This window comes from Typopeltis vanoorti, chromosome 16, assembly GCF_054136105.1.
Source record: "Typopeltis vanoorti isolate ZY-2024b chromosome 16, IOZ_Tvanoo_1.0, whole genome shotgun sequence".
In the NCBI taxonomy this organism is placed as follows: Eukaryota; Metazoa; Arthropoda; class Arachnida; order Uropygi; family Thelyphonidae; genus Typopeltis; species Typopeltis vanoorti.
Window position 1 is genome coordinate 50876682 of NC_143564.1, and position 24310 is coordinate 50900991.

The window sequence follows — 24310 nt, forward strand, 5'->3', positions numbered from 1 at the left end:
ATGCCATGTCCACGTATAATGCGATCTGTTAATCTTGTTCCATAACATTACAATACGAATTAACGAAAGAAATATTTATTTTAAAACAAAATATCAAAATCTTTTAAATTCTTCTTCATCTTTTGAGTCATTAAACATTTCATTTATAAATTTATCTGTAGGCATTGCGTCTTCAGTGTAGCGGTTGTCATCGTCATCATGGTCTTTGTTGTTTTGTTGTTGTGCGTCATCCTTGCTTTCATATATGACGTCATCTTCGGATCCATCCATTGAATTACTTATTCCACATTTAAGAAATGAGTGTTGAATCATTTCAGATGGTATTGAATCCCATGCTTCTTTAACCCAGCTGGTGACTTGGGTGATCTCAGGCTTTTGAAAATTCTCACCCTGTCATCTTCACCAAACCAGATGACATCCATTCTCTCCATTTTTCACATAAGTGATCTTTAAACGCTTATTCAAGCTGACATCAAGCGGCTGCAAAACAGAAGTTAGACCACTCGGTATGACTGCTAGGCCTTTATGTAGCTCACCTGCTTTCTCTTTGCTTGCCTCCATTAAATCGCCTGGAACATATCCCAGCTAGCATGCTTTGTTGACGTAACAAGCTACCTGGATGTATGTTCCATACTTGATCCAGCGACAATTGTACACCTTCTTCATCCATCCAACCTTTCTGATTAGAGCGAACAATGACACCTGGTGGAAATTTCATATGCTTCGGAATTTTCTTCCTTTTAAATATCACTGTCGGCTTTAATTTGGTTCCATCTGCCATGCATGCTAGAACAACAGTATAATGCGTTTTTTCATGTCCTGTTGTTTTTATGAGGACACCCTTTTCACCAACTGAGTTTACCGTTCGATTCCCAGGCACATCAAAGTACATGGGCGTCTCATCCATATTGCCTATTTGGGAAAGTTCATATCTGTGACACTTCTGTAATTTTATGATAAATTTATGGAAGGACTCCACTTTTTCTTCAAGCTGCTTTGATAACTTCTGCGTAATTTTTGTTTAGTGTCGTAATGTTAATGCTTTGCTTTCCATTAATCTGTTGCACCACCCAGGCGAAGCAGAAAAAGATGAAATACCTGGCGTATCCTTGAATTTATTCTTGAGTTGTAGAGCTCGAAAACGAATTGCATTTCTTGTTACTATAATGCCATCTTGTCGTTGCATCAAAATCCATTCATTTAGCTCTTCTTCGAGTTCTGAAAAGGATGCTACACCTCCACGATGGGAACGTTTTGTTTTGGGGATTTTTTCAAGCCTGTCTTTTTGCTTATGCCAAAGTCTAATATTACTCCCTGCTACACCAAATTCTCTGATCGCAACACTGTTATTATGTTCTTCTGCAAATTGCATAGGACGAAATTTAAATCCTGCTTCAAAAGATGAATGTTTCCGTTTCTGTTAGCTCATTTTCAAGGCTAGGTTTGTTTAATGAATAATATTTAAAATGAACTGTGGTTAAACCGATATACCTAACTGTGCTAATATCCCGCCGGGGTGGGGGGGTATTAGCACTACTTACATTACTGGCTTTATGTGCAGATACGATGCGTGCTCGGTCGCCGAATGCGAGTGGGTCAAGTAGATTTGGTTGCATAGGCATTAGGTAGTATATATTGTGTGTGTAAGTCTAATAAGATGTTATATTTTTTAAGATCCGCATATAATGCGAACCCTAACTTTAAGTAGTATTTTTACAATTAATGTTTTACATTATATGCGATAATATACAGTAATCTTTTTTTGTGACGAGGGGAGGTGGGTTGTGGATAACTGGCTTTAGTATTTTTTGGATTTTTTTTTTTTCGGGGGGGGGGGGGGGTAGCCAATGGCTGAGAAAGTGTTAAGGACGTGATTTAGTTCGGTGGTTAGGGCTTTGTCATTTGAACAGATTAGTTTAGCCCTGTTGAATAGTGTCTTAATAACTCCATATTGTTGTGAGGGGGGTGTGGGATTGTTGGTGAATGTATCTGCATGTATGGGTGGGTTTTCTATAAACTGATAAAACCAAGGTTCCATCAGGTTGGCAGGTGGCTTGTGTGTCTAGGAAGGAGAGGCTATTGTTTTCCTCATTTTCCAGAGTGAACTTGATTCTAAGGTGTTGATTGTTTAAGTGTGTTAAGGAGAGCAGTGTATCCGGGCCATGTGGCCAAATAGCAAACACATCATCAACATAGTGAAGCCATATGGTAGGTTTTTGTGGGGCAAAGTTTAAGGCTTTCTCTTCAAAAGTCTCCATAAAGAAGTTGGCCAAGGGTGGGGAAAGTGGTGAACCCATGGCTGTCCCCTCTATCTGTTTGTAGAATTTTTCCTGCGAAACGAAATAGCCTGAGTTCATTGTTAACTGAAATAGGGCTGAGATATCAGGACGAAATTTAGCTTGGATTAGCTCTAAGGTTTCTTTGAGGGGGACATTTATGAATAAGGAGGAGACGTCAAAACTGACCATTATGTCATTATGTTGGAGTGTAAGGTTTTCTATACTGGCTTTGAAGTGGGATGAGTTTTTTATGTGCAATGGTGTGTTGCCAGTATAGTGTGAGAGCGCTTTGGCTAAATATTTAGCAAGTTTGTAAGTGGGGGAATCAATGCCATCCACTATGGGACGTAATGGCACATTTTCTTTATGTATTTTTGGGAGCCCATATATACGGGCTCTGTAGTTAACCTTTAGTTAACTAACACTGTAGTTAACCTTTCTTCTGCTATCTCGAAGCCTGAAGCACTCAACGCTCTGTTACGTGGTCACAACTTCGCCATTGCTCCTAGGAAATTAGCGGCCGAGGAATTAATGATCTAGATTGAACGTGGGATTTGCCACCTTCCAAACCACATCGCCAACAATATCAGATTAGATGTGGCGTGTTCTCATAAAAGCAAGAAACCAGTTTTTAAAAAAAACCAAAAACCAACATATCCAATATATGTTGGTTTTTGGTTTATATATGTGAATATACGAATATATGTCTCTACAGGAAACGAAGAAAATCAAAGAAATAGTTATCACCAAAGCGGATAAAGGGAACACCACTCTGGTACTCAGTCATACTGATTATACAGGTAAACTTAATGCTTTACTATTAGATCGAGCTACTTACCTCCCCTGAATACAATCCCATAAACTCACAAATTAGAAAACTCCATAGGCTCCTTAAGAAGGTCACTTCTTGGCCTGTGGAAATTATTAACAGACTAAAACCATATAACTCTAGACCCCCCCCCCCCCCCCATATATATGGGCTCCCAAAAACACAAAGAAAATGTGCTATTATGTCCCATAGTGGATGACATTGATTCTCCCACTTACAAACTAGCTAAATATTTAGCCAAAGTGCTCTCACAATATACTGGCAACACACCATCACATATAAACAATTCAACCCACTTTAAAGCTAGTATAGAAAACCTCACACTCCAACACAATAACATAATGGTCAGTTTTGATGTCTCCTCCTTATTCATAAATGTCCCCCTCAAAGAAACCTTAGAGCTAATTCAAGCTAAATTTCCTTCCGATATCTCAGCCCTATTTCAGTTAACAATGAACTCAGGCTATTTCGTTTCGCAGAAAAAATTCTACAAACAGATAGAGGGGACAGCAATGGGTTCATTACTTTCCCCACCCTTGGCCAACTTCTTTATCAAGACTTTTGAAGAGAAAGCCTTAAACTCTGCACCACAAAAACCTACCATGTGGCTTTGCTACGTTGATGATGTGTTCGCTATTTGGCCACATGGCCCAGATATACTCCTCTCCTTCTTAACACACTTAAACAACCAACACCCAAGAATCAAGTTCACCCTGGAAAAAGAGGAAAACAATAGCCTCCCCTTCCTAGACACACTAGCCACCCGCCAACCTGATGGTACCTTGGTCACCAATAATCCCCCCCCACAACAATATGGAGTTATTAAGACACTATTCAACAGGGCAAAACTAATCTGTTCAAATGACAAAGCCTTAACCACTGAACTAAATCACATCCTTAACACTTTCTCAGCCAATGGCTATCCCCTTCCCCCCCCCCCCAAAAAAAAAAACATCCAAAAAATACTAAAACCAGCTATCCACAACCCCCCCCTCTCACAAAAAAGATTACTCTAAATCCATCACCATTCCCTACATCCAAGGCACCTCCAAAAAAATCAACAAAATCGTAAAAAAATATGATTTGACCTCTTGTTACAGACCATATAGAAAATTGGCATCACTTATTCGCTCCACTAAAGACCTACCTGGTGTATACGAGATCCCTTGCAGCTGTAAATTGTCCTACTTTGGCCAAATAGGCAGGACAGCAGGACAACACCCAAGAATCAAGTTCACCCTGGAAAAAGAGGAAAACAATAGCCTCCCCTTCCTAGACACACTAGCCACCCGCCAACCTGATGGTACCTTGGTCACCAATAATCCCCCCCCCACAACAATATGGAGTTATTAAGACACTATTCAACAGGGCAAAACTAATCTGTTCAAATGACAAAGCCTTAACCACTGAACTAAATCACATCCTTAACACTTTCTCAGCCAATGGCTATCCCCCTCCCCCCCCTCAAAAAAAAAAACATCCAAAAAATACTAAAACCAGCTATCCACAACCCCCCCCCCCTCACAAAAAAGATTACTCTAAATCCATCACCATTCCCTACATCCAAGGCACCTCCAAAAAAATCAACAAAATCGTAAAAAAAATATGATTTGACCTCTTGTTACAGACCATATAGAAAATTGGCATCACTTATTCGCTCCACTAAAGACCTACCTGGTGTATACGAGATCCCTTGCAGCTGTAAATTGTCCTACTTTGGCCAAATAGGCAGGACAGCAAATATCAGAATCTCGGAACACAAGGACTACATCCGAATTCACCAGTACAGCCACTCTGGGGTTGCAGACCATGCTCAGATCTTTCTTCCACCTTATTCCACAGAATAAGGTGGAAGAAAGCCACAGTAATACACTGCAGCAAGTTCAAGTATGAAAGACTATTCATGGAATCAGCCTCAGTCCTTAGGAACATGCCAAACCTCAACAAATTTGGATGCATGAGACTGCCCCAAATTTGGGAAACATACATCAGAAGAACTTCTGCGCAAAGGCCAAGAACACCTAATATAGTCCACTAGGGGGCACCATCAGGACTTTAGGAAAACGGTAGCTTCCTTGCTTATTTCTCATTTGCTGTTATGTAGTACTTGCGTGCACGTGTCTTTATCTTAGTTCTCATGAAGATGGCAACGTGAAGTTGCCGAAATATTTGAAAGTATATATTAGAGTTGATTTAATTTATATTTCTAGTATACACTATCAATTCCTTAAGTATTTAATTATTATGTTTAACCAGAGTGTAAGCCTTTTTACAAGAATCTATCCCATCCCAATGGCTTTAACAGGCCTTTAAGGCCCACAACCTTCCAAGCATGCTTGGATTTCGTAACCGAAATATGAGGATAGAATTGTCACTCCTATGCCTCAAAATATTCTTGACTGTATCCCTGTGTGTTCACGGGGCCGGTTTGCCTGCTTGCGGGATGAAAAACACCAGATAAACTGGCGGAAAAAACCCTACTGCCTGCACCCAAGACCGGCTAACTTGGCTATAGCTGAGGAAGATCCTTCAGCTCCTCACATCTCCGACGGGAATCGAACCTAGGACACTCCTTCCCCAGGCATATGGTTGCGAAGCGCAAAGCCACTAGGCTAACCGTGTGGACCTTTCTACAAGAATGATGTATCATATTGATAGTATTGGATTGCAGGAAATTGATTTGGGGATAATGATAGACAAAGAGTTGAAGTTCAGAGGACATACTGCAAAAGTTGGCAAAATAGATCAAAGGGTTACTTGGATGTTGAAAAACATGCTAGCAAGTAAAGATAGGGAAATTATTATCCCTCTTTGTAAGGCTATGATTTGGCCCCCATCTTGACTGCGGCACATAGATTTGTTCACCTGCGTTTCTTGGGGACCAGGAGGTGGTAGTGGGGATTCAGAGATGAGCAACCAAGGTGGTGACATGTCTGTGGGATACTCCCTACAAGGATAGGTTGAAGGTTTGTGGGTTACAAAGTTTAGATGAGTGGAAAAGAGGGGAAATGAAACTTTTACAATATAAGGGATTTTATAAAATTGATGCAAGCAAAATTTTGCAATATATGACAAATAGTCAGAGAACTTGGGGTCATCCATGGAATTTGTGTAAGAGTGTGGTTAGTAGGATGTGCGGACCAGATTTTTTGCATTGCGAGTAGTGAGTGAGTGAGTGGAATGGATTCAAGGAGAGGTATGATAGGATTTGTGTGTATAATGGTTAATATGGGTCTCCCACAGTGAGTCTCCAGACTCCATGGAGATGCCATATAATAATAATAATAGTATGCTGTCTGTGAGTTTCTAGATAAATAAATAAATCATAAAATTGGACCATGCTCTGTATTCACTAGACTTAGACCCTTGAGACTTTGGCTGTTCGTAAAACTGAAGAATGCTTTAAAAAGATGAATTTTTTTCTGATATACAACATCATATAGCAACAGTAATAAGGGGCAATCTAGAAAGTGAGTTAGAAATATGTTTCAAACAATGGCAGCATCATATAAGTGCACTGCTGCACAAGAGGATTACTTTGAAGGTGAAAGTAGCCACTGGTCTACAGTTAAACAAATATAGTTTGTGTGCATTCTGGGAATTTAATTGTCATTTTGTATGTTGACTGTTAATAACTTGTTTCAATTTGTCAAACAAGTTTTTAAACTTATTCCACTGCACATTATTTTGTAATTATTTCGTTATTTAAAAAAACATTATTTTGTGTTGTGATTGGCTGGTTACTTCATTGTATGGTTGAGCACTCTCTAAAGATAAAAAACGACACAGACATATCATAAACATATCCTCTTATTGGTTGTATTCCATTACAAAAGGAATCAACAAAACATAATGCCGGCCTGGTTGGCTGAGTGGTTAGCGTATCCGCTCTCCAGCCAAAAGGCTGCAGGTTCGAATCCCGCTGTGGGCATGGATGTTTGGGATTGTCTGTGAAAATCTAGTGGTGGCAGTGGTGGGCAGTAGACGGCATTGGTGTAGATGATGATGGTAGTTGTGGTTAATGTAGACAGAGCTGTAGAGTAGGTGCCTTCCCTCAATGAGTCTTTGGACTCCCTGGAGGTGTCATGTAATAATAATAACTCTATGACAAAATATTCATCAATTTTAAGCATAAAATCTATGAATGTCTAAGCCAATTTTTTTATTATTACCACCACACATAATGATGGACAATATGCAGAATAAGTCCAGTAAAATTACAAAAATTCACTGACCAAATTGAAACTTTATTTCTGATTTTCAGTTAAAAATTCTCACTCATTATGGACAAGAACAAAAGTGCTATTCCCATCCCCTTTTAAGACAGGAAGGTAAGAAACTGAAATGCATATCACTGCTGGCATGGTTGGCCGAGTGGTCAGCGTATCCACTCTCCAGCCAAAAGGCTAATGGTTCTAATCTGCCATGAGAATGGATGTTTGTGATTGTGAAAATATTAGTGATGATGGTGGGTGGTAGATGGCATTCATTTTAGTTGGTGGATTGACTGGTGGACAGAGAGTTGTAGAGTAGGTGTCCTCCAATAATAATAATATCTCCCAATCACAATCCCAATATACCAAATATGAGCAAATGCCAGCCTAACATCAACTAATTTAATCTCCCTACTGGTCGATGTGGGTGAAATAGTGAGACCAAATTGCACTTCTTATCCATATTATTCAATGGGTGTTACAGAATTATATCCAGATTTAGCTGGACATCTATAGACATCGTGGCCGGTTGGGGAGAGGGGAATTAATGTCAACAAGTTAACTTTTAGAAAGAGTAAAACTCTTTTATTCTTATTTCTTCTATTTAACATACCTTAATTTTCAGATAATTTATTAACACACTTTTTACAAATTTAATAGCATAACTAAGATAAAATATTCATCAATTTTATGCTTAACAATGAAAATGTCAAAGACAATTTTTTTTTATTATTACCACCAATAATGTTTGAACATTCTTCCCAAAAAGTTGCTGGTGCGGTTGGTCTAATGTAAACTTCATCTCTAACATTCACAAGAATAAGATGATAGCTATTCTCATCAGCATTGGGATTTACATACATGAATAACAAACACATCTTAAGCTTTTCAAGATCTCAAACTGGGCTGCTTCTGAAAAAGAAAACACATTCTATAAAATATACCTTTATTATGTTGTATATAAAAAAAAAAATCATAAATTAACTTATACTATTTCTGAAAATTTTTTCACACAGCTCCTCTAAATACTAATTAACACAACATAGCAATGCTTATTTTCTTAAGGAGCATCGCTGGTTATTAACATATTGGCTTTTTCCTGTAATTTTAATGAATAAAAATATTATAACATAAATAATGTATATTCAGTCATACCTTAGGGTAGATCTGAAGTACTTCTTGCTCTTGTCTTGCTAACTTGAAAATTTACTTGGAACATAATTCAAATAATACATCACTGATAAACAAAGTATCATAAAACTGAACAACCATGAAAGAATAAATTACAAGGGAATTAAAAATGAACAGTAAAATATATTCATAAAGATTTAAAATTACATGGCAAATTGAAAACCAGAGAAGAATAAATGATGTAGTGACTGAAAGGGAATAAAAATTATTCATTACAAGAAAAAAGCCACCAGTGCTTTCATAACCACGAGTGCTCCTTAAGAAAATAGGTATTACTAAGTTTGTATTGATCATAAATTAACATTTATAAATTATAAACAAATTAAATAAAATGTTATAAATATTAATTTATGATTACTACAACATAACAATGCTTATTTTCTAAAGGAGCACTCCTGGTTATAACAGTACTGTTGGCTGTTTTCCTATAATGAATAATTTATGAAATTATTAATTAAAGATTTTTTTCATTAAAATCACAGGAAAAAGCCAGTGCATTCATAACCAGGGGTGTTCCTTAAGAAATTAAGTTTTGCTATGTTGTACTGATCATAAACTAATATTAATAAATTATAAATGAATTAAATAAAATGTTATATAATTAATTGCAAAATAAATAAACAAACATTGTTATCTTAATTGCAATGAGTTACATGCTATTAACTATTATTCTGTACTACTGAACACTGGATTTTTATTAATGTGAAATCGTAAGATCATCTTGTATGATGATACTTGCATTCCAGCAATCAAAAAAAAACAGCATACTCGGTCTAATTCTATTTTCAAAACTGTGACCATAGGAGGGCGATTCTCCGTATCTCTAATCACACTACCTAATGTCATTTTCATCAATACTTCATTCTCACCTTCTTCCCCCCCCCCCATGTCACAAGCCTATTTTGCAAAACCATTCTTTGAGTTTGTCAAACTTTGAATTCTGTCAAACACCTTGCCAAACTCTGAAAGTGTGAGGTATATATAAGAGAGTGAAAGAATGCAAAGATGTAGAAGCAAAAGTTAGTGATAAGAGTGACAGGGTGTATGACTGAGGAAACAGAAGAAAGGTGTAGCAGAACAAGAGGCAGCGAGATTGCAAGAGTGATAGAGAGTGAAACTGTTGGAATGCAAGATTTAATAAAACAGTTATTGAAAATGAAAAATGAAATGAGCAATATGTGGAGTGATGTGTAGATGTCTAGTGGAAATTAATGAAAGTGTGCAAAAGAACAGAATGAAAGTAAAGGACTAAAAGAGGTGATGAGTGATTAAAGGATAGCAGTATATGGAGACTACATAATTAGCAGGCTAATTACCGAGAAAGTCTATAAGGTCTTTCATTCCTACTCATTCTCCCACCTGGGTAGGAGAATGAATAGGATAATCAAGGAATTGGACATGAGGAAGAAACGAACAAGAGAATTAGTCGTGATTGTAGGGACTAATGATCTAAGTGGACACAAGAAGGATGTGAGGATGAATATCAGGAGACCATTATTATTATTATTATTATTTCGGGCGACTCCAGGAGTCCTTAGACTCATCGAGGGAGGCCCTAAACATCATGTCCACACAACTATGCGATTACATTCTCACAGTATCTATCATACCTTGTCTTGAACTCGTTCACCGTCATAGCACCCACAACAGACTCTGGCAGCTTATTCCACTCATTTACCACTCTAAAAGTAAAGAACCCAGCTCTAACATCCCTGCTAACCACACTCTTGCCCAGCTTCCATAGGTGTCCCCTAGTTCTCCCACCACCAGTCCTGATCTCAAAAATATCCTCTGAATTAATCCTATAGAATCCCTTTAGCAATTTGAATGTCTCAATCATATCTCCCCTCCTCTGCCTATCAACTGGTTTCTGCAACCCACAAATCTTCAACCTGTTCTCATATGGTTCATTCCATAGACCTGTTATCATCTTAGTCACTCGCCTCTGGATCCTCTCCACCTCCTCCCCATCAAGAAGGAACCAAGGTGACCAAATCTGGGCACCTTGATAAGACCTCATCTCGATTACTGTGCCCAGATTTGGTCACCTTGGTTCCTTCTTGATGGTGAGGAGGTGGAGAGGATCCAGAGGCGAGTGACTAAGATGATAACAGGTCTATGGAATGAATGGTACAGAGGTACAATAACTTGCTTGTCTCTGCTCGTCAAGGATTTTTCAACAACCAAGTGAGTGGATGAGCTGATTTAGCTACTTTTGCAGTGTGCTCCCTAAACTTCATCTCCTTATCCACCAACACTCCCAAGTCCCTGGCCTCATCAATCTCTTGGAGTACAGTTCCACCAATGTGGTATACTGCTGCTAATCTTTTCACCCCAAAATGCATAACCTTACATTTTGTCACATTAAATTGACATCCATTCTCCTTAGCACATAACTCCAATCTATCTAAGTCATCCTGCAAGACTTTGACATCTTCTGCATTCACTATTGCCCTACCCAACTTTGCATCATCAGCGAACAAATGAATTGTTCCACTTAGATCCTTCCCTATATCGTTAATGAACAGATTAAACAGCAGTGGTCCAAGAACAGAACCCTGCGGTACACCACTAGTCACAGAACGTCTTTTGGACTCTACTCCTGAATAAACTACTCTTTGATATCTCTCCATCAACCAACCACCTATCCATCTCACCAACCCTATATCCATTCCCATATGTTGTAGTTTACGGATTAGTATTCCATGTGGTATCCTGTCAAACGCCTTTGCCAGGTCCAGCAGTATCACTGTAAATCCATTTCCCTTATCCAGTTCAGCCGTCACCTTGTTATAAAACTTGAGCAAGTTACTGAAGCATGATTTACCATTCACAAAGCCATGCTGTCCCCTGTACAGTATCTCGTTTTCATCAATCCATTCCTGTATTTTTCCTTTGACTACTTTCTCTAAGACCTTGACAACGACTCCTGATATGCTGATCGGTCGGTAATTTGGAACTGTAGTCTTGGATCCTCCTTTGTGCAGTGAAACTATTTTCCCCTCTTTCCACACCTTCGGGACTAAGCCAGACCTGAGACTCAGATTAAACAACATGGTCAAGGGCATTGATAATTCTTTAGCCGCTTCACGCAAGACCCGTGCTGGTATACCATCCAATCCCACAGATGTGTTCACATTAAGGTTCTGTAATAAACTCGTCACCTCCACTTCATTCATCACTATTCCTGTATAAACTAATGGTTCCTTTACTTTTTCAATGTCACCACCTGGATGATATGCTTTTGCAAAGTGCGCGCTCAGTAACTCCACTATATTGACTGATTTAGTGACCTCCTTACCATCGTCATTCCTTAAAATCATTTTGCCATGTACAGTTTTTTCTTGCTTGCAGTATATTGAAAGAACTGTTTTGGATTATGAAAGGAAACTTGCAAAGCTAGTTTCCTTTCATAATCCGCTTTTGCTTTTTTTACCACACTCGTTACCTTTCTGGCCTGCACTTTATACCATTCGTGTGCCTGCAGGTCACCCCTTTCTTATTGAGAAGAGTGAAAGATAACATTGTAGTAGGAAAGGCTATCAGTCTGTTGTCAAGGTATGACAACGATGAGTTGCGATGGAGAGCCAAAATCATGCATGGTATGCTATCGGAGCTGTGTGAAGAGAAGAGACTGCAGTTTGGGGACGTATGGCATGTGTTTAAGGGACGAATGAAATTATGCATGGTTGCATTTTAATGGATTCGAGTGGGTGTACTGGAGAAAGTGATGAAAGTAGAGTGTGTGATGTGTGCAAGAGATCAGAAGAAAGAGATGAAGGAAAAATCAGGAGAGTGGTACTGAAGAGACAGAAGTGCTTGGCAGTGGAAACAGTAGTAGTGTGAGAGATGAAGAGAGAACGGGAATGCAAGATTTCAAAACTGTGAACAGGGAAATGGGAGGATCTCAGGTGGACAGGGAGACATAGCATAGAGAGAGTGGATGTTGAAAGTGGCAGTGAATATGTATGAAGACAGAGTATATTGTGATGTGGGTGGGGAAGTTGAGACTGAGCAGATATATGTGGTAAGTGGTGATAAACGTGATTGGGCAGGTGTGGTGGGAAAATCACAACTAACACATGGTTTGGATAGGCCTAGCTATAGACCTAAAAATGAACTGCCCTGTTTGTTTACAAATGCCAAAGTATCAGAAATGAGGGGGATAAAATGGTTTCAGTGATTGAGTTTATTCACCCCAAAATCACTGGTATAAGTAAAACATGGTTGAATGAAGGATGATATCGTAATGGGAATAGAAATGGAAGGATACAGTATTTTTTGCGAGGATAGAAAGGGCAAGAAGGGAGGGGAAGTGCTGCTGATGTTTAGTAGGAGAATTAAGCCCACATAAGGTAGGCATGAAAGGAGGAAATGGTTATGAGGCAGTGTGGTGTAACATGGAAGTTGAGAGGAAGACATATTTAGTTGGGTGTTGTTATAGGCCTAGGAATGTGGAGGGTGTTGATGAAGAAATCTATAAACAACTTGAATTAGTGAACAAAGGAAGGGTAATTATTATGAGTGATTTTAATTATGGTGGTATAGATTGGAATGAAGAGATAGGCATTTGGGAATAAGGAAAATTAATTTCTCGAGTTCTTGAGAGATGACTATCTCAGGCAGCACATAAAGGAGAGCATGTGAGGATCGAGAGTTATAGATCTGATCATTCCATCAGAGGAAGTAATTGTGAGAGGGGATTCACACTTTCCTCCGGTTGGGGAAAATGATCATAAAGTAACCACCTGTGTTGTGGCTAGTCATATGTGGACTCTTGTGAGGAAAGCATATATGTGGAATTATAAGGCTGATGATTATGACAAGCTTAGGGAACAGCATGGAGCTATAACATGGAACGAGGAGATGAGTGGTAAGGAAATAAATGTTGCATGGAAACTGACAAGACATGCATAATAGCATCAATGTGTGAATGTATTCTGAAGGCCAAAAGGCTGAATAAGGTATGTGTAAAATGGATGAATGTGAAGCTTGCACATGAAATATGGAAAAAAGACAGTACTTTGGAGAAAGTACAAGATGAATAATGGTAATAACCAGTCACATGAAGAGCATAAAGAACAAGCCTGTTTATTAAAAGTCTTACAACAGCACAGGATGCAAGTGAGTGGAAGGAGGGTAAAATTGTTCCACTGCATAAAGGTGGTGTTAAGGTTGGTCTGTATATCTGGAGTTATGATGAAGGTACTGGAGAGATTTGTGAGAAGTAGAATACAAAAGAGTAGAAACAGCTGTATCCTCTGTGGTTATCAGCTTGGGTTTGACAAGGGGGGGGGGGGGACAATGTTTCACCAACTTACTTGTATACTATAACAAGGAGACAAATATCTTGGATAGGGGAGATGCATATAGAGTGGTGTACTTAGATTTTGCAAAGGCTTTTGATAGATTGCCACACGACAAGCTCTTAAATAAATTGAAACAGATGGGATTGGATAACAGACTTCTGAGTTGGACTAGTGACTGGCTGTCAGATAGGTATCAGAAATTGTATATGAGGGGGGGGGGGGGATGTTTGCAGTATCCAGAAAAAGAAAGGTCACCAGTATTGTGCCACAGGCAGTGGCGTAGCTGGGGGGGGGGGGAGTCTGCCACAAGCAGAACCTTTTTTAACTTTTGCAGTTAATTCTAAAATACAGTCTGGAGAAGTCATTTCCAACACTTTGTTGGAAATGTTGAAATTGTTGTTGAAAGTGTTGCTAGTCGTGAGAGGAGTTTTTCTAAATAAAATTGATTAAGAATTAACTACATTACTATGAAATAGACTTTGCGAATGTCACTGATGATTTTGTTAACAGAAAAGCAAGAAAATAACATTTTAGAATGTTGAAATTAAAGTTTTACTTCAAAAATAAACATCATCATCAAATTCCTGACATGTACCTTCAAGGGGGGTACAGGATATGATAGTACTACATGAAAAATTTACATCATTACTAACTTCCTATTTACAATTTTCCTCCAAATCAGTCTGTTACTTGTCACGACTCCAACATTATCAGATCTTATATTTCTATCGTCTAAGTCACTTTGTACTGTATCAATCTACCGATATCTTGGTCTTCCTCTGAGTTGATTTCCTGCCAACCTGGCAGGGAACACTTGTTTTGTTAATCTTTCCTCGCCAATTTGTTTAAGTGACCATACCACCTGAGATTAGCTCTGCTAATGCATTCCTGGATGCTGACAATGTCTAGTTCTTTCCTAATATCCTCGTTTTTAATATGATATTCCTACTGATGCCATCTGTTCACACCTCTAATCTTTCTCAGGACTCTCACATCTGCAGTCCTCTAGTCTTTGGTTAAGTGTTTTACTTCTGACCCAGCTCTCAGATCCATAAGTTAAAACTGGTTTGAACACTGTCTTGTATACAGTTAATTTAGTGTTCCGACTAATCTCTCTCTTATTCCATATGAATTTATTCAATTCCTACCATACCAGCTTTGTTGACTCTGTTGTCCTATTTCCATATTTAATTTACCATCTTCACTAAAAATGGGTGCCTAAGTAGCTGAAATGTTTTACTTGTTCCACAGGTGCTCCATTCACAACACAGTTGACATTTTCAACAATTCCACCTATTTTTATTGTCTCTGTCTTTTTATTGCTGACCTTCATGCCATATCTATAACAACAGTTATTCAATTTAATCAGAGAATCTTGAAAACTTGTAGTGGATTTATTTAGAATTATAACATCGTCCCTCATAGAGCAAAGAGCTGACATTAACATCTCCAATTCTGATATCATTTTTAATACCACTTTCCTCCATAATGTGATCCATATCGATAATGAATAACAGAGGAGGATAACGTACATCCTTGCCTCACACCAGATTTAACATTAAACCATCTTCCTGTACTTCCTTCAATTCTAACTGCTGACTTGCAACTCAAATAAAGACTAAGTATTGCTTGAATATAATGCCCAATTGACACCATACAACTGTAGTATATTGAAAAGCTTCTCTCTTGGCACCCTTGTCATGTGTCTTTTCCAGATCGACAAAACTTAAATTCCCATGCTTTCTCAACTATTTGTCATAAAGTGAACATCTGATCCTGACAGCCTCTATTTGGCCTGAATCCAGCTTGTTTTTCACCAAGCTTTTCTTCCACAATTCTTCTCAAGTATACTTGCATATATCTTACCAGAAACACTCAGTAGGGAAATACCTCTGTAATTCTCACATTCAGTTTTATTTCCCTTTTTATATATGGGTACTATGAGAGCCCTACTCCAATTATCGGGAATTCGTCCCTCTGTACAGGCCTTCTGAAGTATGCAGTGCAGCCACTGCAAGACTCTTATACCACCATACTTCAGCATTTCCGGTCGAATATCATCTACTCCTGCTGCATTTCCACATTTTAAGCCTTTGATGGTTTTTTCTACTTCAAGTATGGATATGTATTCCTGACTATGCCTGTTGAGTGTTTTTTACCACTGTGCTATCACTGCTTGCTTCATTTAGCAATTTTTCAAAGTAATTACTCCACACTTCAAGGATATCTTTTTTCTCCCGTTTTCATGTCACCTTTATCATCTCTAACTACTTTTAACAGCACTCTTTCCTCAATTTCTAAGCTTCTTGAACAACCTCCAGAATATCTTGCCACGTTCTTGATTTTTATTTTCTATGTTCTTGCCAAAGTCCTCCCATGATATTTTGTTTACTGTATTTGCCAGCGTATAAGACGCGCTTTTTTTCTTTTGAAAATAGGTCTGAAAAAGAGGGTGCATCTTATACGCCGATACTCAATTTTTTTTATTATTTTCATTTCTGGAAATTTTTCTCTGTTCCGAGTTATGTGATTTCTTTATTGCTTCCTCGCAGTGTGTGTGTGTGTGAGAGCATTCCTGTTATGTACAGTAGTGTTTCTCAAACTTCAGACATCTGCGTTCATATGATATGTACGGTATTAACAAAAGATCGTGCTACTAAATGACAAAGACAAGCCGACAGTTGAGTTGAAATGCTAATTCTCTTCAATCGAATTCCTTATATAATATCTGAAACACATTCGCTATATATTTCTTCGTTTTAACACGTTCACTCAAACAAAACCATATGTTTGCACCAGCAACATATGGTTTTGCTCGAGTCATACAGCATTTTCTGTGGGATGGGGATATGCAGTTCATTAGTTAGTGCCATTTTTATCCCAGTTGTCTCTAATTGCACTGTTTGCTGAGAAACATATTGCACAGCCTGCAGATATCTCTGTACCTTATTCAGTGATACAATAGGTACCTTTTATGATCTCGAACTTCACAGATAGATTGTACATTGAATTTTATTCTATGCGTTAATGATGCATAGCCGAAAATTGCCACGAACCCCCTGAAGACCTTTCACGTACCCCCTGAAGACCTTTCACGTACCCCCGGGGGTACGCGTACTACACTTTGAAAAACATTGATGTAGAGTTCAGTGGATGCGCATTTGCTGTCATTGACGATCACAGCTGTGTCCTGTTCTTATAAACTTTCCAATTGTTGTCGCAGTTGTGAACGGTGATAAATTTCTGCGATTAAATTTTCTCTAAATTTCTTATCAAATTATGGCTGAAAAATGCCGGCATTGTTACAATATTGCATACAAGCTACGTGTGATTGTGTATGCTAAAGAACATGGAAACAGGGCTGCAGAGAGGCATTTCGGACCACCCCCAACTGAGAAAATGATAAGAACTTGGCGGAATCAGGAAGATGTTTTTTTAAATCATTTAAAAAAAGCAACTCACAGTAAACATAACCTACAAAGTGGAATTGCAAAATGGCCAGAACTTGAGGCAGAAATGAATACTTGGATTTTAGGCCACAGAAAAGCGGAACTTTCAGTGTCTACAAAAATGATTATTCATCAAGCGAAAGCCACTAACAGAGGGATCACCAACTTTGCTGGATCAACATCATGGTGTTCAAGATTCATAAAGAGAAACCAGCTATGTATGCAGACTAAAACAAAAATATCACAAAAGATGCCAGCTGAATATGAAGAAAAAATTATCGAATTTCATTGATTTGTCATTAACGCAAGGAAACGAGAAAATTTTGAACATGCGCAAATAGGAAACATGAACGAGGTTCCGCTGACTTTTGATGTGCCCTCAAACAAAACTGTAGATTCCAAGGGCACTAAAAGTGTTGCTATTAAAATTTCGAGGCATGAAAAAACTCGCTACACGGTTGTGTTTATCCTGCTGTGCTGATGGGACAAAATTGCCGCCACTATTGATTTTTAAAAGGAAGACGCTACCCAAAGAAAAACTACTTAAAGGAGTGTTTTTACATGTTCACGCAAAAGGCTAGATGAATGGAGGAATGAAGTTATGGATAGATAAAATTTGGTCTAGGCACCCTGGTGGACTGTCGAAGAAGCCGGCCATGCTAGTATGGGATCAGTTTCGTTCTCACAGAACAGCGATGTTACAAATAAACTCAAGGAATTGAAAACTTAGCTGTAATTCCAGAAGGTCTAACTAGTCAGCTTCAACCTTTAAATGGCTGTATTAATAAACCATTTAAGGGATTTATGAAGGAGAAATGGAACAGATGGATGCAGTCTTCAGATTTTGAGGTTACGCCATCAGGAAGAAGGAAGAGACCTAGTATTTCACAAGTTTGTGAGTGGGTCAAAGCTTCATGGGATGCTGTGAAAACTGAGACAGTGGTTAAATCATTTAAGAAGTGTGGAATTAGTAATGCACTGGATGATACAGAGGACAATTTTTTGTATGAAGACTCAGATTCTAATTTAGAAGAGGTTTCATGTCTCTTCATTTAGCTCTGGAGATGAAGTTCTGGGTTTTGACGATTAAAAGATGGGTACTCTTTCCTAGTTAGATTAGGTATTTGTTGAAAGTAAACCTACTTATTATTACTTTATATTTGAAATACTGTAAATTCATTATAATATTCATGATAAAGTTTTTTTCCTAAAAAATGTGCACAAAAAAGGGAGTGTGTCCTATATGTCGCTGCATCTTATATGCTGGCAAACACGGTAACTAGTTTTACAAAGTGTTTAGCTTTCTTACATTTGTCTCTGTATTCTCTAAGAGCACAAGTTGACTAATTTGCCAGGAACTTTTGTTATGCCTTTTCCTTCACTGTCTCTTTAACTTTATGTGTCCACCATGGAGTTCTGATTTTTCTATCCTTGCAGACAACCTCACCACATGTCTCTCTGGCTGAATCAATGAGAGTTTTCTTCAAGGCTTGCCACTGAATCTCCAAGGTTTGGTTCCTGTTCTCTAACTCTTTCATTTTCTTTTCAATGATCTTTGTGTATTTTTGTCTATAGTTCACATCTGAGAGCTGCTCAACTTTTATTCGCTTTAAAACTTTCCTATATGTTATTCTTTTCGATATGAAAATCAATTTTATCCTGCTCAAGACTAAATAGTGATCACTTCCAATTTCAAATTCTCTTTACACTCTGGTGTCCTGCGCCAAGGAGAAAACATCACTATCAACAATAATATAGTCAGTGAGACTTTTCTTATTCCTTGCCTCTTCTCTCCATGTGAATTTGTGCACATTTTTATGTTGGAACATGGTGTTAGTAATAACCAGTCCATGTCCTGAGCAGAAATCCAACAGGTATTTGGTATTATTATTAGCTTTGCTCTTTTACTCCAAATTTTCCCAAAATATTTTTGTATGTCTGACAATCATTTCCTACTCTGCTATTTAGATCCCCAACAAGGACCAACTTTTCCTTTTTCATTGTGTCACTTGCTTTCTCTAAAGCATCAAAAAAGTCCTCCACTTCTACCTCAGTAGAACCTTCTGTGGGACCATAGGCACAAATAAGTCTCATTGTCCAATTCCCCATTCTGATATTTGCCCACATCACTCTATTTGAGACTGCCTGCCATTCAATAAGATTAGCCTCGTATTTTGTGTTGAATACTATGGCTACTCCTTCTTTTTCTTGACTGTCATTGCCTGAATATAACATTTTGTATTTATTGCTCAGAAAGATCTCACCAATTTTTGCCTTTTTTGTTTCAGTCACCACTATTATTTCGATCTGGTACTTATCTATTTCCTCAGCTAGCTCCATTTCTTTGCCATCCAGGCTTCTTATATTGATAGTACCAATCTTTAACTCTGGTGATATTTAGTTGGGATGTGCTTTCAGATTTGTTCCAGTAGCTGACTTTTCGCTGTTTGCCCTGGTTCCCTGGCAAAAACAATGGGGGACTTGTTTAACTGGGCGACGCCCCAGTAGGCATGAAATTTTGTCATGTTGTACCATCATGTTGTATATTGGTTTAAGCCAATAAGAATAGAATTTGGTCGGCTAAATCCCAAATTGCCAGCCCATCCTCGTTCGTTCAGTATCTAGGTAGATACCCAAGAGGGTGCGCACCACGAGAAGGTGAGGATTGGACATTAGGTCAGAAGCCCTGGTCGGTTCTCCGCATTACTTTAAAGGCTGTGTGGAAGTCTCCTCTCAGTTATACAGCTTTAACCTTCAAGCACCCTTTCATTTTTGATATGCTTTCTTCTTTTCCTTCGCTGCCTCTTTAACTTCCTGTGTCCACCATGGAGTTCTGTATAATAAATTTACTTTAATCCTTTATCCAAGTGTGAGTAAACAAAATTTGTGCCTGAAAGTATCTTCTGGACTGGTTTAAGGTGGTACAACACCAGGGCACTCCTTGCAAAGGTGGAGCAAGCTACCAACACTCCTTACTCAGTATTTCCCATAATGCAAAACACATCTCCTTGGAGATATGTCTAATGTTATGCATTAAGGGAAGGGCCACTACCCAGACTAGTTTTGACCGTTATTAAGGTCTCTTCAGTGGGAGCCAGGTCCAAGTGGAGATACCAGCGAGAAGCATTAGCAAGGTCATCTCTACCTATAGGAGTTGCCAAATGGTGTGCCACCTTTTTAATAAATTACTCTAGATTTAGAGAAAGATGTTGAAAGTTTATTTTTCACTTGGTTAGAATATAATAAATTCAGTTTAATCCTTTATCCAAGTGTGAGCAAACAAAGTTTGTGCTTGAAAGTATCTTCGGGACTGGGGTAAGGTGGTGCAACACCAGGGCGACTCCTTGCAAAGGTGGAGCAAGCTGGGGAGTGGCCCTTCCCTTAATGCATAACATTAGACATATCCGCAAGGAGATGTGTTTTGCATTATGGGAGATACTGAGTAAGGAGTGCTGGTAGCTTGTTCCACCTTTGCAAGGAGTTCCCTGGTGTTGTACCACCTTAAACCAGTCCTGAAGATACTTTCAGGTGCAAACTTCGTTTGCTCAAACTTGGATAAAGGATTAAACTAAATTTATTATACTCTAACCAAGTGAAAAATAAACTTTCAACATGGAGTTCTGATTTTTCTATCCTTGCACACAACCTCACCACAAAAATAAACAGTGTTTTAATTTATTTCCCTATATGTCGTTTTCACTTTTTGTAGTATTTTTGATGTGTACTGAGAGGGGCAGAAAACTCAGGGACTGTCCCAGTTGGCAACAGCTCTAGCTATGTCACTGCCCACAGGGGTCAGTTTTGAGGTCATTGTTTTTCATTTTGTATGTTAATGATATTGGGACGGGTTTAACTAGTGATATGCAGCTGTTTGCAGATGATGCAAAACTGGGGAGAGCAATGCAGAGTCGAGCATATGTTATGGCCTTACAAGAGGACTCGAATAGAACAGTTCCACTTACTTGCCTATGAATGGGCAGGTAAGTGGAACTATCAGTTCAATGTTGCAAAATATAAGGTTTTGAGATTTGGTAAGTGACAATGGGATGCAAAGTATGCACTTGTGGGAGAAACTTTAAAGGAAGTAGAGGAGATGAGATCTAGAAGTGATGATGATGGAAAAGGACCTGAAATTCAGAAGCCACATTGCACAAGTTTAGAAGACATCACTTTGGATAATGGCAATGATGCAGAGGACCCTGACATGCAGAAATAGAGAGATTATGATGCCACTGTATAAAGCCTTGATCAGGTTTCATATAGACTATTGTGCACAGATTTGGTTGCAGGGTTTTCATGGTGACCAAGATATGTTGGAAAGGGTCCAAGAGAAGATTCATAAAGGTGGTCAGTGGTCTTTGGAATGTGGAGTACGAGGATTGATCGAGAGAATGTAAGTTACAGAGCCTTGAGAATAGGAGGAAGAGTGGGAGGGATATGATTGAGATATATAAGCTAGTCAGAGGTTGTTATTGGGTAAACATGGAAGTGATTTTTCATAGAATAGTGATAAAAGTAATGAGCTTACAGCGATACTGCTGGATTTGCAAAAGCCTTTGTAAGGATACCATATTGTCTAATCAGATTGACCATATTGTTTAATCTGAGTCTCGGGTCTCGTTTAGTCCTGAAGTGGTGGAAAGAGGAGAAAATAGTTCCACTGCATAAAGGAGGATCCAAGATTACTGTTGCAAATTACTGACCGCTCAGCATATCAGGAGTCGTTGTCAAGGTCTTGGAGAAAGTAGTCAAGGGGAAAATACAGGAATGGATTGATGAAAATGAGATACTGTATGGGGGACAGCATGGTTTTGTGAAGGGTAGATCATGCCTCAGTAACTTACTCAGGTTTTATAACACAGTGACGGCTGAACTAGATAAGGATAATGGGTTTACAGTGATACTGCTGGACCTGGCTAAGGCCTTTGATTGGATACCACATGGAATTCTAATCCGTAAACTGCAACATATGGGAATGGATATAGGGTTGGTGAGATGGATAAGAGGGTGGTTGACGGAGAGATATCAGAGAGTAGTTTACTCAGGAGTAGAGTCCAAAAGACGGCCTGTGACTAGTGGTGTGCTGCAGGGTTCTGTTCTTGGACCACTGCTGTTTAATTTGTTCATTAACGATATAGGGAAGGATCTAAGTGGAACAGTTCATTTGTTCGCTGATGATGATGCAAAGTTGCAGAAGATGTCAAAATTTTGCAGGATGATTTGGACAGATTGAAGGTCTGGGCTAAGGAGAATGAATGTCAATTTAATGTGACAAAATGTAAGGTTATGCATTTTCGGGTGAAAAGATTAGCAGCAGTATATCACATTGGTGGAAATGTACTCCAGGAGATTGATGAAGCCAGGGACTTGGTAGTGTTGGTGGATAGGGAGTTGAAGTTTAGGGAGCACATTGCAAAAGTGGCTAAATCAGCTCATCAAATCACTTGGATGCTGAAGAATACTTTGACAAGCAGAGATAAGCAAGTTATTGTTCCTCTGTATCGAGCCTTGATAAGACCCCATCTTGATTACTGTGCCCAGATATGGTCACCTAGGTTTCTTCTTGATGGGGAGGAGGTTGAGAGGATCCAGAGGCAAGTGACCAAGATGATAGCAGGTCTATGGAATGAACCTTATGAAAACAGGTTGAAGATTTGTGGGTTGCAGAAATCGGTTGATAGGCGGAAAAGGGGTGATATGATTGAGACATTCAAATTGCTGAAGGGTTTCTATAGGATTAATTCAGAGGATATTTTTTGAGAACAGGACTAGGTTCTCAAAAAAAGGTCCTTCCACCACTAGGTTCTCAAACAGAACCTAGTGGTGGGAGGACTAGGGGACGTCCATGGAAGCTGGGCAAGAGTGTGGTTAGTAAGGGTGTTAGAGCTGGGTATTTTATTTTTAGAGTGGAATAAGTTGCCAGAGTCTGTTGTGGGTGCTATGACGGTGAATGAGTTCAAGGCAAAGTATGATAGATACTGTGTGAATGTCGAATAGTTGTGATGGACATGATGTTTAGGGCCTCCCTCGATGAGTCTAATGGCTCCTTGGAGTTGCCCATAATAATAATAATAATACCAAATGGAATTTTAATCAGTATACTGCAGCACATGGAGATGGATATAGAGTTGATGAGGTGGATAAGAGGGTGGTAGTTAATGGAGAGAAAGAGTAGTTTATTCAGGAATAGAATCCAAAAGAAGTCCTGTAACTAGTGGCATGCCAAAGGGCTCAGTTCTGTGATTCACTACTTTTTAATTTGTATATTAATTATATAGGACGATCTGAAAGAAACTGTTCAGGTGTTTGCTGATGATGCAAAGTTGGGTAGAGCAATAGTTAATATGGTTGGTGTTAAAATTTTGAAGGATGATTTGGATAGACCAGCAGTCTGGGAAAAGCAGAATGGATGTCAGTTTAATGTGGCAAAGTGTAAGGTTATACATTTTGCGATGAAAAGATTACCAGCTTTATACCATATTGATGGAACTGTACTCTAGGAAATTGTTTGAAGTCAGAGATTTGGGAGTATTAGTGGATAGGGAGGTAAAGTTTAGAGAGCACATAGCAAAAGTAGCACATCAGATTACTTGGTTACTGAAGAATACTTTGACAAGCAGGTTATTATTCCTCTTTATTAAGCCTTGATAAGATCCCATCATGATGATGAGGAAGAGGTGGAGAGAATCCAGAGGTGAGGACTAAGATGGTAGTAGGTCTATGGAATGAACCTAATGAGAACAAGTTGAAGATTTGTCAGTTACAGAAACTGGTTGACAGGCAGAAAAGGATGTGGCATGACTGAAGGGTTTTTACAACAGAGAAAAATTTTCAGAATAGGTCTGATGATAGGAGAACTAGGGCCATCCTTGGAAACTGAGCAAGTGCTTTGTTAGCAAAGATGTTAAAACTAAGTTTTTTTACTTGGAAAGCAGTGAATGAGTGGAATAGGTTGCCATAGTCTTGTGTTTTTGGATTGACTGTGAATGTGTTCAAAGCAAAGTATGACATAATGTGCAATTGTTGGATAGTGCTTGGC

The 24310-nt window shown here is 38.7% G+C and overlaps 1 protein-coding gene across 2 annotated transcripts in view; it reads right to left on the reverse strand.

Annotated features, from left to right (window-relative positions):
- The window catches only part of LOC150098013 (transport and Golgi organization 2 homolog), a 160260-nt gene that overhangs the window by 129769 nt on the left and 6181 nt on the right, over positions 1–24310 (reverse strand). For both annotated transcript variants that reach the window (XM_090406381.1, XM_090406382.1), the window contains exon 2: positions 8059–8234. In XM_090406381.1, coding sequence (XP_090262507.1) covers positions 8059–8200 — 142 coding nt within the window. In that variant the 5' untranslated portion in view covers positions 8201–8234. The remainder of the gene's footprint in view (positions 1–8058; positions 8235–24310) is intronic.